The sequence below is a fragment of the Drosophila albomicans genome, chromosome 2R (assembly GCF_009650485.2).
Source record: "Drosophila albomicans strain 15112-1751.03 chromosome 2R, ASM965048v2, whole genome shotgun sequence".
Classification (NCBI taxonomy): Eukaryota; Metazoa; Arthropoda; class Insecta; order Diptera; family Drosophilidae; genus Drosophila; species Drosophila albomicans.
The window spans coordinates 17,460,796-17,473,697 of record NC_047631.2 but is presented as its reverse complement, the minus strand read 5'-3'; the positions used below and the strand labels follow the sequence as shown (position 1 = coordinate 17,473,697).

The 12,902-nt window shown below is 41.4% G+C and overlaps 1 protein-coding gene across 1 annotated transcript; it reads left to right on the top strand.

The window, feature by feature from the left end:
* The first annotated feature begins 202 nt into the window (after positions 1–202).
* LOC127566153 (uncharacterized) lies at positions 203–11,210 on the top strand. The gene is given in 7 exon segments (XM_052007856.1): positions 203–507; positions 6,253–6,531; positions 6,533–6,730; positions 6,823–8,774; positions 8,836–10,037; positions 10,113–10,214; positions 10,331–11,210. Coding segments are annotated over 6 exon segments (3,888 nt in total). The 5' UTR covers positions 203–507; positions 6,253–6,402; the 3' UTR covers positions 10,636–11,210.
* The last annotated feature ends 1,692 nt before the right edge of the window (positions 11,211–12,902 follow it).

The window sequence follows — 12,902 nt, the reverse complement described above, 5'->3', positions numbered from 1 at the left end:
TAGTTATTGGTTTGAAAATGTTAGCATATCGTAATTAATTTATTATTTCTTATGAAACTCAATTATTAAACCTAAGAAAACAAGATATTTTTGGTACAAAAGAGATAGCAACAAAGACTGGCAACCCTGCACTTGGGAGGGTACCTAAAAACAACAAATCCAAGTATACGGTGAGCGTCGCTGCGGCGCCAGTTTGACGTTTGACTCGTCATCAGACGGTTGGGTAAATTTTTTCTCTCGTTTGTTGCGCTGCTCTTGTATTATTTTCGTGAGAGTGTGTGAGTGAGTGTATATGTGTGTCTGTGTCTGTTTGCTGCTTGTGACGCATTCTTGTTTTGCAGCACAAATCAACGGCAAAAACAAAGTTTAAACGGCGATGCGAACATAATAAACGAATGAAAGAGGCGTTGATAATTGTACAGAGAAATAATATTCAATGACACAAGAATAGTGTTTGCAAATACGCTTAAATTAAATAAAGAAATGAAACAAGTGCAATATTACAAGGTAACATGCTGCAGCATTGTATGCGCTAGTATGGGTGTGTCTCTCTCTTTGGATGTGTGTTTCTGTGTGTGAAACGAATCGAAGTGAAAGAAAAAGGAAGAATGAGAAAAAAGGGCGACGTCGCCGCGCCACCGCCTTAAAGTAAAGAAGAGAAAAACGTATAAAAACGCCGGCAACGCCGAATTTTAAGTGCGCTATATAGATATAAAGGTGTCTGCGAGTGTGTGTACGTGTGTACTCATGAAGATAATGCAAAAGTGTAAAAAGTAATACTACGGATAAGCAAACAAGAAGAAATGCTGCCGCTTTCCCTTTAAAGCGCAACCCCCCACCACCCCTGAAAAGTTCATTTACACCAGAGAATTCATAATTTGTTTTGTTTTGTTTTGTTGTGGTTTGTTTATTATCACGTCAACATCAACACACACATATGCAACTCTATGCGTGCGTGTGTGCGTTAGTGCCAGGCGATGTTAATTACGTTTCGCAACAGTCATCATGACGATCGTGATTGTGTTTAAGTGCATGTGTATGTGATTGTGTGCGTTGCCAAAATCTCGCGAGAAATAGAAATACATTTCTTTAACGGCACTCGTAGGTGTTACAAACTAAAGCTACTTGTGTGTTTGTAGTTACATTGTATATGGAATACTGTGAGAGTGAATGCACCAACAATAACAATAAAAGCAAAGTGTAAAACTATGAAGCCAAAAGTGTAGAAAGGCGAAGTGGGAAGTAACGGGCACTCACACAAGCACATGCAAAGACGCGGCCTACACAATGATAGACTGACAGACAGACAGAGCGACAGACGGATTGACTGTTGGCGCTCTCTTCGTTTTGCTTCCATCTGCCCATTTGGCACAGCTTCAGTTGCTGCGCTGCCGCTGCCGCTGCTTCGTTGCGGTCGTCATTATGAGCATGCATATGTATGCACATATATATGTATGTAATGTGTGTGTGCTTGCAGACATTCGTTGATATTTTGTGCTTTTTCTTTTACACACATATTTAGCCTTCAGTTTCCGGTTATGAAGGAAGCAAACGGGTTCGTTTTTCCTGCACTTGCAATATGTGCGTTCATTGTAATTTCAGTTGTGCGTCAATAACCACGACGTCGACAGCAGCTGCTTTGCCAACCATCGCTTGGTTTTGCCATACAAATTTTGTTGTAAACTGACACAAAAGAACGCCAGTTCTTTGTTGATTTCTCGAGCGTTTCCAACCGCATACAAACATACATACATATGTATGTGTGCAGTGTATGAATGTGTGTGTGAGCGAGCTATGCTTTTATATATAAAACATTTTTAATTTAATACAAGCTAGTTTATAATGTTGCTATATACTGCTAGCTACAATTTAGTATGTTGTGCATTTCATTCGCTTTAGCTGTAGTTGTTATGGATGTTGTTGTTGTTGTTGTGGAGCGTTAAGCGTAACGACGCAAACGCTTTGCTCTCGTAATTAACCTCTCAACCGGCTTTCTGCCTGCCTGCTCAACAGACTCGATGTCTGTCCGTCCGTCTGTCTGTCCTCTGTCTGCTTGGATCGTTGAGTTGTAGCTCGTTTAACCAGCGCAGACCTTTGAGTCACAGTCTCTTCTCTCTCCATGAACAACATCATTAACAACAACAACAACAACAGCAGCAACAACATGCATATTTCCAAGGCATTGCACCACGCACAACAAGCTCAGAGCTCAGCTAAAAGCAAGGGACTCGATCTTAAAGAGGCTTTTCTTTTCTTTACTTTTCTTTACCTAAAGCAACAGGCACCAAGCGAGTTCTCGAAAAGGTCGCGTTCCTCATTTAAACAGTCCAGGGATCGTTGAAGCAACAGGGCATCGCATCTTTTATCTACATGTGTTTTCCCTTCCCTCTTTATTCTTAGTTTATATTCTTCAGGCAAGTTTTCTCCTTTCGCTTGTTTGATTTCTTTTGAGAAATGTTGTTTTATTGCACACAGGAAATTCTTAGAGCTATGCTATGTAAACATCGCAGACTCATAGCTCTTAAAATTCGAACTGTGCGTTGATAGTTCAGTCAATCAGTCACAATTTAAGTGCTATATAGGGTAGATATACGAATTTTGAAATAAACGCGAAACACTTTCTACTTTAATCGGTCAGAATATTTTTGTTGATATGTATATAAAAGTTATTTAATTTGTTACCACCTTTTTCGCAAAAATCCATATTAATATTGTAAATATTCTTTATTTATTTATGAATATTGTTAGGGTAGAGTACTTTGAAACCCAACTGCTTGGAATGCGTTAAAATTATGGTTATTATTTTTGCTTTTTATTGTTTTTGGTTAATTAACAATAATTTCAAACAAATAATTAAGAAAAACCACAGGCCTTTTTATTTAAACATATCACAACTGAATGAGCGCTGATATGTCAGCTTTCTATATATACTATAGATAGTTCAACTGATTGTAGAGGCTTAGTATCAAGCAAAACTGCACTTTAATCACGTTAAAGTGGAATTAAAAAGAAAGATCGGACAACACACCCTGTTCTGTTTTGTAGCTCAGTCTCAGGTATCAAAGATCAGTCGAGTCGTGGAGATTAGAGCACAAATTGGTTTCATTTGATTCGTCACCTTAGTTCCAAGTATTTACCATAATAAAAATAGAATAAAAAAAACCCTCATCTATGTTTCATGATTGTAAAGCATCCGTAAGGTTTTTTTTTTTTTTTTTTTTCTACACGTTTTGCCAAGTCGTTGTCTTTGCGGTCTTTGACGTCTCTTCTTGTATTTTTTTGTGTCTTGGCATTTGGTTTTAGTTTTGGAGTTGGTTGCCTTAGCTTTAGCTGATTCTTTTGTCACTGCCTTATCATCAGCTTTGGTTGCTCGAGCGTTTCTCAACACAACTGAAAGAAGAAACCAGTTAACATTTAACTCCAAAAAAGGCGAAGTCCGCCGATGGCGTGTCTCTCGTAAGCTGAAGAAGAAGATGGACAACAACACGAAACATCAAACTGAAAAATCAACAACAAAAGCAACAACAAATAACATTGTAGTCATTATTTGCAATTATCGGAATGTTTCTTTGGTTCTTTTTCTTTATATTTGTACGCTAAACACAAATCTCGTCGCTTTTGTTGTTGTTGTTGTAATTTTGTGGTTGTTTTTTTCTCGTTTTTTGTTATTGCCGCAGGTTTCTCTTGCGGCTTAGGATCAAAAACCTTTGCCTATCTGTGTGTTGTATACGTGTGTGTAAGCGCGTGTGTGTGTGCGTAACTTTGAGTGTATTTTTGTTTGATTTCTGTTTTGAGCACATTCGCGAAGTTTTAACCTTACAAATTTCAATGCCGAACTCCACGTAGTCTTGGGCTCCACTCCCGTCTCGTTCTCTCCCCCACGTCTTCGTCGTTTAAGCTTCTATCGCTGTCTTTGTCTTTTGCATCATCATCATCATCAGTACATAAATAATAAACAAAACTGTCACGTACACTCTTCTCTTCTCTATTCGACTCATCGTCATCGAATTGAGAGACTTGCATACGAAAGCGAGCGTGGGCTGCTTAGTTATAGAGCTTGTCGTCGTCGTCGTCGTCGTCGTCACTTCCTTCTTTTTCTCGGAAATGTAAACAAACTTTTATGTAAACAATGCAATGGAACTTAATCTATGAGTAGGCGATTCCCCCCTCTGCTCTCCATCTTTTGTTATGTTACCTGTGACATTTATCGACTGATATTATTATTGTACATCAATTGCAGTATTATAATGTTGAATGTTAATGTTAATCAACGATAAATGAGCACAATAAAAGTGCATTACGAACTGGCAAAACCAGTAAGCTAACAACTGGAATATAATAATTTCCACTGTTCAATCTGAGTACTTTACAATTATGTTTATAATAATTGGAATATCAATTATTATTTCGCATTTGCACAATCAAAAAAAGGTACTTTTTTTTGGAAATTACATCATACGTTGTGGTAGCGAATTCATTCGAAATGATTAGATTGTTTGATGTATACATATTATTTTGACACCACTAAATTGATGATAACTATAAAGCATACTACTAAATATTTAATTTGCAGTTATTCAAGAAACTGAGAACTTCTTACAGGGTGTGTTCAAGTACATACCTTACGGGAATCAGTCTATTCATTAGTATACATTTAATTTTAACACAAGTAATTATTTGTGCATTCTAAAAAAAAATCATAATAGAAGTTAATATATCACTTCTCTCAACACATGAGAACACTTATTTCTCATTTCAGAATTTTTTGATTCTTTATCATTTTCAAACTATGTATGTACGTGCATTCTTCCAAAAATTGTATTACAGAAGCTCTTCAGTAAACCATCTTATTGCCTGAGAACCCTTCTCAGTTGCATTTCATGAATAAAATTTTCCACAATACGGAATTTATGAATCACATAATAAATAGCGTGTCATGTATTCAAAATGATTAGATTATTCAGTTATACATCTTATTTTGACACTGTTTTGTTGCATTAAGGAAGTTTGTCGTGAAGCTGTTCTCCGTCTCTTTGTCTCACTTCTCTCTCACAAATGCATTCCATATGTGAACTATTCCGCAATAGAAGTATTTCAATTTTGAAATACAATTATAATACTATTCGTAGTTTTACTGTATTGTGAGAGCTTCGTGCACTTTTTCTAAGGCATTCCTAAAAGCGTGTTTTGTTTATTTTGTTTGTGCTGTGTTGATTGTTTTATTTAATTTGATTATAGCCCACATACACAGACATACACATGCATATGTATCCACATGTGTGTGTGTGTGTTTGCTTGTATACGCTATGTTGTTTTTGTTCCCATTTTTCAATTTTCGTTTCGCATGCAAATTTATGTGCGCATTTTTTGTTGTTGCTAAATTCGTTTGCGATAAAAACGTCTACACATTCACATGTAGTACGTGAGTGTGTGTGTGTGTGTGTGAGAGAGTGTTTACACATGTGTCTGTCTGTCTGTCCGTCTGAGAGAGTTTATTATTTTTTAATAATTGCAAATTTCGCTTTGTGTTTTATTATCAGCATTTTGCGTTTGCTTTGTCTCTTCTCAATGGTTATATGGAGTGGAATGTTATTGGCTTGTGGGAGGAAGAAGGGGGCGCCGGCAGCGCAGCAACTGCGACGACGCTGTCGACGACGGCAAAGAAGAAAGCTGAAAGCTGGCGATTCGCTTGAATTGAGTTGACGTGAAACGCAAGCAGATTTATTTTACATGCGCGCCAAATGCATCGTTTCTTGTATACCCTACATATGAAAAACGATGACTGGCATTAAGTATTTTTATTGCTTACTATTGGTATTTTTATGATTATGATTATCTTATCGCTATATCGACAGTCACTATCTATTATCTGTCACATTCGAAGCGGTTATCGATTTGCATTTCATCGATTGATGGTGTGAGTAAAAAGTGACTTTTTTCACTTTGGTAATTTATAAAACATTTACAGGGTATTTGTCTTAGAGCGAACTGGCTTGAATAAACAAACAGAACACACACACAATTGAGTCATTGTGTTTATTATTAATGCAACGCGTTTCACATGTGCTTGCATATGTATGTGTGAGTCAGAGAGAATGTCTGTGTTTGTCTGATGCATTTGGCAAAGAGAGAGAGAGAGAGAGAGAGAGAAAGAGAACACGTGACAACGCCCCTCGACATGAGCTTATCAAAGTGGCGCAGCGGTTTCTCTCAATGACTAAGCTAACGGATTGTGTTATCTTTATTTTGCAGATCAAATAAAAAAAGTAAGTCGCCGAACACAGCAGCAAGCAGAACAAGAACAGCAAGCGAAACAGAAACAGAAACTGAAACAGAACAGCAGCTACAGCAAACAGCAGAAGAAATAAAAGAAAAAAGCAAAGCGACGGCTTCAAATTGGACATGTCATGTCAGCAAGCGTCAAGATTCATTACGACAACAACAGCAGCAGCAGCAACAGTCACAGCAACAACAGCAAAAAGCACAGCAGCAGCCACAAAGCGCATTGCAACACAGCAATCACTTGCAAGCAGCAGCAGCAGCCGCAACAACAACTGCAACAACAATCACAGTAGGAGCTAAATTAGCAGCAAAAACGACGCCAACGGTGACACTGTTGGATGGGGAGAGCGTTGGCGTTGTGGCAGCCGGCAAAACGAATACGCCTGAGGATCCGTATGTATTCACAGAGACCGTCGCAGCGACACCGCCAATTTTATTTAATGCACAGGTAAGTCAGAGTCGACGTCGACGTCGAAGTCAAGTGGAAGTCAAGTCACAAGGCAAACTAAACAATGTATCTCTCTTTGGCTATTGTTGCAGAAATCGCGAGCCCGCTTAAACGAAGCGCAGCACAACAGTAGAAACAACAACAACAACGGCAGCAACAGGCAAACTGTTGCAGGCAAAAAGTCGAGCATTGTTGGTGCAACAGCAGCGTCGATTGCGCAGTTGAATGGCACTGCAACAGCAACAACAACGGCAGCAACAGCGAGAGCAACAGCCGCAACAGCAGCAGCAACAGCAAAGGCGCAGGCGTCTTCAGCAGTAACCACAGCAGCAGCAGCAGCAGCAACAACTACAACGAATTTCAATAATGTCACACAATCTCAAAGGCAGCCAACGTCGCAGTCACAGCTGCAGCTGCAATTGCAGTCCACGCTGCAGTTGCAGCCGCAAGCGTCGCCGAAACGCGCCACCAATGTTTGCGTGGTGCGTCCACAACAGCAACAGATGCAGCAGCAGCAGCAACAGCAACAACTGAAGCAACAGCAGGCGAAATTGACGACAAAGCATCATGCACCGCATCCACCACCGCCGCCGCCGCCGCTTTACACGCACACACCCTCGCTGTGGCAAACGCCACTTTTATTGGATACCACACAGCAGCAGAAGCAGCAGCCACAACAGCAGCAACAACAGACGAACCTCGTCGTTGCCACTGCGCTGGTCAGTCCGCCCATATCGCCCGCCTCGTTACCCTCGCCCACAGCGAATGCAGCACCGCCGACCGCAGCTGTGACCGCCATGGTGTCGCCCATTGTGCTGCCACCAGCTGCTGCAGTTGTAGCTGCTGCTGTTGGCGCAATGTCGCCGCCCAAGGGTGCTTCACTGCCGCCGTCCAAGTTTCATCATACGACGCTGGCGCAGCATTTGCAAAAGGTCGAGTGCCTCAAGAAGAAGAAATCCTTGCCACTGGCCTGCCAGAACTCCAATAATATTAACAACAACAATAACAACAACATTATTGTCGAGACGCTGCAGAAGCGACAAACATTTGGAGGTTACAATCTAACGCATCCGCCACCGCTGACGGCATTCAACAGCAACTCAGCAGCGACAACAACAACAATAACAACACCAACAGTTGTTGGAGAGAAGAAACATTCCGCCGAGGCTGTCGATGACAACAGCAGCGATCTCAACGAGATTCCAGTCAATGTCATCTTTCGGAAGCCGCCTGGCCCCGTGCTTTTGCCCGGTCCTGCCACACAACAGACGCCGCCACGTCCAGGAGTAGCAACAGACGCTAAGATTGCAGCACAAACATCCATGATGAAGCTGGGTGCTGTGACGCCACTTACGCCGCCAACTCCGCCATCGCCCGCAAACGCATCCGCAATGTCAGCGCCACTGTTGCTGCCCAGCTTGGGCGGAGTGACTGTGGCAGCTGCTGCAGCTCAACCCGCGCCACCTCCTGCCACATCTGCAGCGGCAGCAGCCGTGCAAAATGAACAAATGTCTTCCAAAGTTGCCAATTCCGCGCCGAAGCGTCGCGCCCCCGCTGCCAACGCCGGCTGTCGAAAAGGCAACAAAACCAGCGTCAAGACAACGGAGCTTCCGTTGTCGTTACCGCAGCCGCTGCCGCTGGCAGCCGTGCAACAGCCAGAGGAGTTGCAACCGCCAGCAGAGCCAGCGTCACGTCGCCGCAAGCAGCCGGCAACGGCAAACAAGCGCCAGGCAGTTGGTCTGATTAGCGAGAACGAACCGTTGCCGCTCGATGATGTGCCCTATTGCCTGCAGACACGTTGGCTGCATGACGGCAGTGGCAAGGATCTGGCCTTGGACGCTACACAATCGATGTGTCAGCAGGGAAATCGTGATCGCGAGGAACGCATTGCTGTGCGCAAAGGTTTGCTACGACGACAGGCGTTGCAGCTGCTCTCGACACGGCCGCTGCAGGAGCTGCCGATGCGAGCGGCACGCCAACGGTTGCAGGGCATACAGACGCTGCTGGTCAAGTACCAGGATCATGCGAATCAACAGCAGGGCATGTAAGTACATCCTTCACATTCCCATAGAGCTTTCATTAATGTTTACTCTTCACTTTTGCAGCGGAATTGGTAATCGCTGTCTGGTGAATGGCTGTAAGCAGCCCACGCTCAGCATGGCGGCGCATTGTGAGAGTCACATTGTCAACAATAGCACACAGAAGCTGTTCCAGCCTTGCGTGGCTTGGCGCGTCAATGGCTCCGCTTGCCAGGCACCCGTCTTTGACATGCTACACACGTTGGCCCTGTGCTCGGCGCACAGCCATTTGCGTCCTGGCCTCGAGCAACAATCGCGCCAACAGTTGCCACAGCAGCCCAAAGGAGACAAGGCGCTGGTGCAGCAGTTGACACGACCTCCGCCTACTCCTGCCGTTCCCGGTCCTGTGCCGGCCTACGCTTTGACTGCAGCCGCAGCAACAGCGGCGGCCACCGCTGGCAAGCGTAAGCGCAAAACGAATCCCAATGCCAATCCGGTGGGACGTCCGCTTAAGCGAGCCAAGAAGCAGCCGGACGCAACTACAACAACAACAGGAGCAGGAACAACAGCAAACAACGCGCCCGCCACATTGCCCACTGTCATGGGCATGACAACGTTGCCGCCGATGTCGGCTGTAATGCAACGCAAGAGCAGCACCACATCGTTGGAATCGATTGCCAGCAACTCGCAGTCGTCGGCCAAGTCGCACTCGGCGCTGCAGCCCTACACGCCCACAGCGCCTGTGCTGACGATGCCGCAGCTGTCTATCATACCGCCAGCGCTGGCGCCGCTCAGCGACTATCAGCTGCAGCAGCAGCAGCTGGCCAAGTTGGAACCCGAGCACCAGCAATTGGATGCCAATTTGTTGGCAAACACCAATTTCAAGGCGGATGAGATTAGCCAAATTGTGGCACAGCTGGCGGCAGCCGGCAACGAGTTGCACCACAACAACAACAATAATAATAACTTGCATTACAATAACAACATGAGCTACTGCAGCAACAACAACAGCAACAGTGGCAGCAGCAGCATCAGCTGCGGTTTCCCCTCATTTAATGCAGCCTTTGGCAATGCCATGGGAACGGGAGCAGGTCAAGGACATCAGCATCAACAGCAGCACCAGCAGCTGGCAACATCGCTGCATGCCAACACTTCGCTGGCCAGCACAGAGAGTCTGCTGAGCCAACAAATCTTTGGTATTTGTGAGAACAGTTCGGCCTATGCCAGCTCCGAGGATACGGGCCTAGGTGGTCTGTCCGAGTCGGAGCTGATAGGCGCGAATGATGCTGGTGAGTATATAATGAAATCAGTTTATCAATTCCTTCACTGATTGCTAACTATATATATTTCTGTTAATTTTACAGACGATATCGCATTGAATGGTGCCCATTTGCTGGAGGAGCATGATTTGGTAAATGTGTTTGATACGCTGCCGGAGGATGCGTTCAACGAGTTATTTCAATCCGGTGTGTATTTCATAATAACAGACTTAATTGTCGCATTCATTGTACTAATTATTGTGTGCCATCCTCCGCTTATGCGTTGCCGTCGCCGTCGCCGTTTTCTTTGCTGTATGCTGCAGTGCAACAAGACGAATGCGAGGCGATGGATCGCGCACTCGAAATTGCCGATAAGAACCTCAAGTGTCTGCAGCAGACAATCGGAGGCACGGCACATGACAGCGCATTCCTTAACGATTTCCTCGACGTGGGCGATGATCTGCTCGTGAACGCTGTGATGAACTCACCCAACACATCCGGCATCGATACCTCCACGCTCTTTATCGATAGCAGCGGCAGTGGCAGTGGTATCAGCAGCACCAATGGCCCTGCCGGCTCCAGTTCCGCAGCCTCTGTGGCGGATATCCGTGGCCTGGTGCATATCTAAGCCAGCTCCTCCTAACACACACACACACACAAGTAAACACACGCTTCAAGGCGACGCAGCTCGTTAAACAAAAGGTCTTTTGAAAAAAAAACAAACAACACAAAATCAAAACTTAGAAAATTTAAAACAAGAAAAACAATCTATCTTCACTTCTCAACGCAAGTTGAACATCTTTTTAATGCCGATTGTTTTTCAATTTTGTCAAGTTTTCCTTTTTAGTTTTTTTGCCGTCGGATTCACAGACCCGATTTCTTGTCTTGAATACCCTTCTATATATACTACTTAATGTGTATGAAATGTACACACACGACATGCATATATAAAAAGGATGAATCATTTAATAACTACGTGTTAATGCAAAAATTCTGAAAAAAAATTCCCAAAAAATAAACTAAAAACACAAAAATTACAAAAAAAAATTATATATATAAACGCAAAAAAATTATTTGTAAATTCGCGTGAAACTTTAGCGTTAACAGTCTTAACTTATATTTAAAAGTTAGTGCAACAAATGAAACGAAAAACAAACAACAAAAAAAACATAAAAACAATTATGAAAGAAATTTAGATTGCAGCTTTATATACACACAACAAACACATACACATGGCAAAAACAACAAAAAAAGAAAATATATAAAAAAAAACAAAAACAAAAAAAGAATTGTAGGAAAACTTAGCAACAAATTTGAATTTGAAAGCGTGAAAGGTAAAGGTGAATGATAAGTAGCGCATTGATGAAGAGTTAAGTTCGAGTTAAGCATACATCGATTATGTTTAAAGTTTAAACATTTGATAAGCGCATTTACATACATCCAACCAACAACCACTTTATAATGAGAAACGAGAATTGTAATTTTAACAATACCAATAACAATAACAATAGCAACATCAAGCAAGGTTTTAAGTTTTATTTAGTTTATTGTTCAAAAATACGAACACACATTCATACACATACACTTCACACACACACACACATATGTATACACATACACATAAAACGTACAAGGGACTACATAGTTTAAAACCGCGAATCGTATTACTAAATATACATATAAAAAACCGTATATATATACCATATAAATAAATAATAAACACACATATTAGTTGTGTAAGCTTTAATTTAAAGAAGAAAACCCACAAACTACGAAAATGAAAAACAAAAAAACGAGAAATAATATTAATATGCAACTTGTTTTTTAAGTTGGCGTAATTATATATTATAGATTTCAGTTTGATTTGGGGTCCGATCAGTCCAAACCAATTTGCAGGTTTTACTTTCCGATTTGGTCTTTGTACTACTTATGTAAATTAATGATTACATATTAATTAGAATTATAAAACAAAGCAAAAACAAAAAAAAACACTTTATATACGCAAATGTAAAATTCTTTAGACTAAGCAAACACACACACAGATATACACACACATGCAAGAAAACTGTTACGCTTTAAAATATAACTCACTTAGCGCCCAAAACATCCCATCCTTCTTAATTTTACACATCAAAAACACCCAAACATCCATTGTAATTTTTCATTTGTCATCTTTGCAAGTATTAAATGAGAGAAACCGTTTAATAAACAACAAAACGAAATAAACATACATATATATATATATAGACGATCACGCATCAAGTTTGCATTATGTTTAGGCATCGCATATTAAGGATCTTCATTTTGGGACGTCTTATTCTATATAGGCAAAGAAGATGGGAGAAGATGAACTACTCGTACTTTAAACATAGTGGAATAAATTGTAAAATATATTTAAATATACATATAAACTATATAAATATTTAAAAACATGTATATTCTCTATCTCTATACCCCTATCTCTCTATCTCTCGATAACTCTTATAAAGCTCTGTATAACTATGTATTGTATGTAATTTTTGTTGTCCTCTCAACTAATGGATTTATTGCATTAATTTAACTTAGTTGTTGCCTTAGTTGAAATAATAATTTTTAAATATTTCTTTGCTGTGCAAGCGACGCGATCAAAATTCTTTTTGCGAAGCTATAAATATTGTATTCTTTTTACACACACACACTATCATTTGTTGTGCACGATTTGTATTCAAATGATCCTTTTTTATACACTTATATACATATACATATACATATACATATATATTACATATAAATATATATATTTGATAAGCGACCCAGAGAAATAGCAGACCCAAAAACAGTTCCACCTCCATTTTTCAACTCTGCCAAAAGAAACGAAATTGGTTCAAAAGTGTTGAATTTGTTTTTCGGTATGAG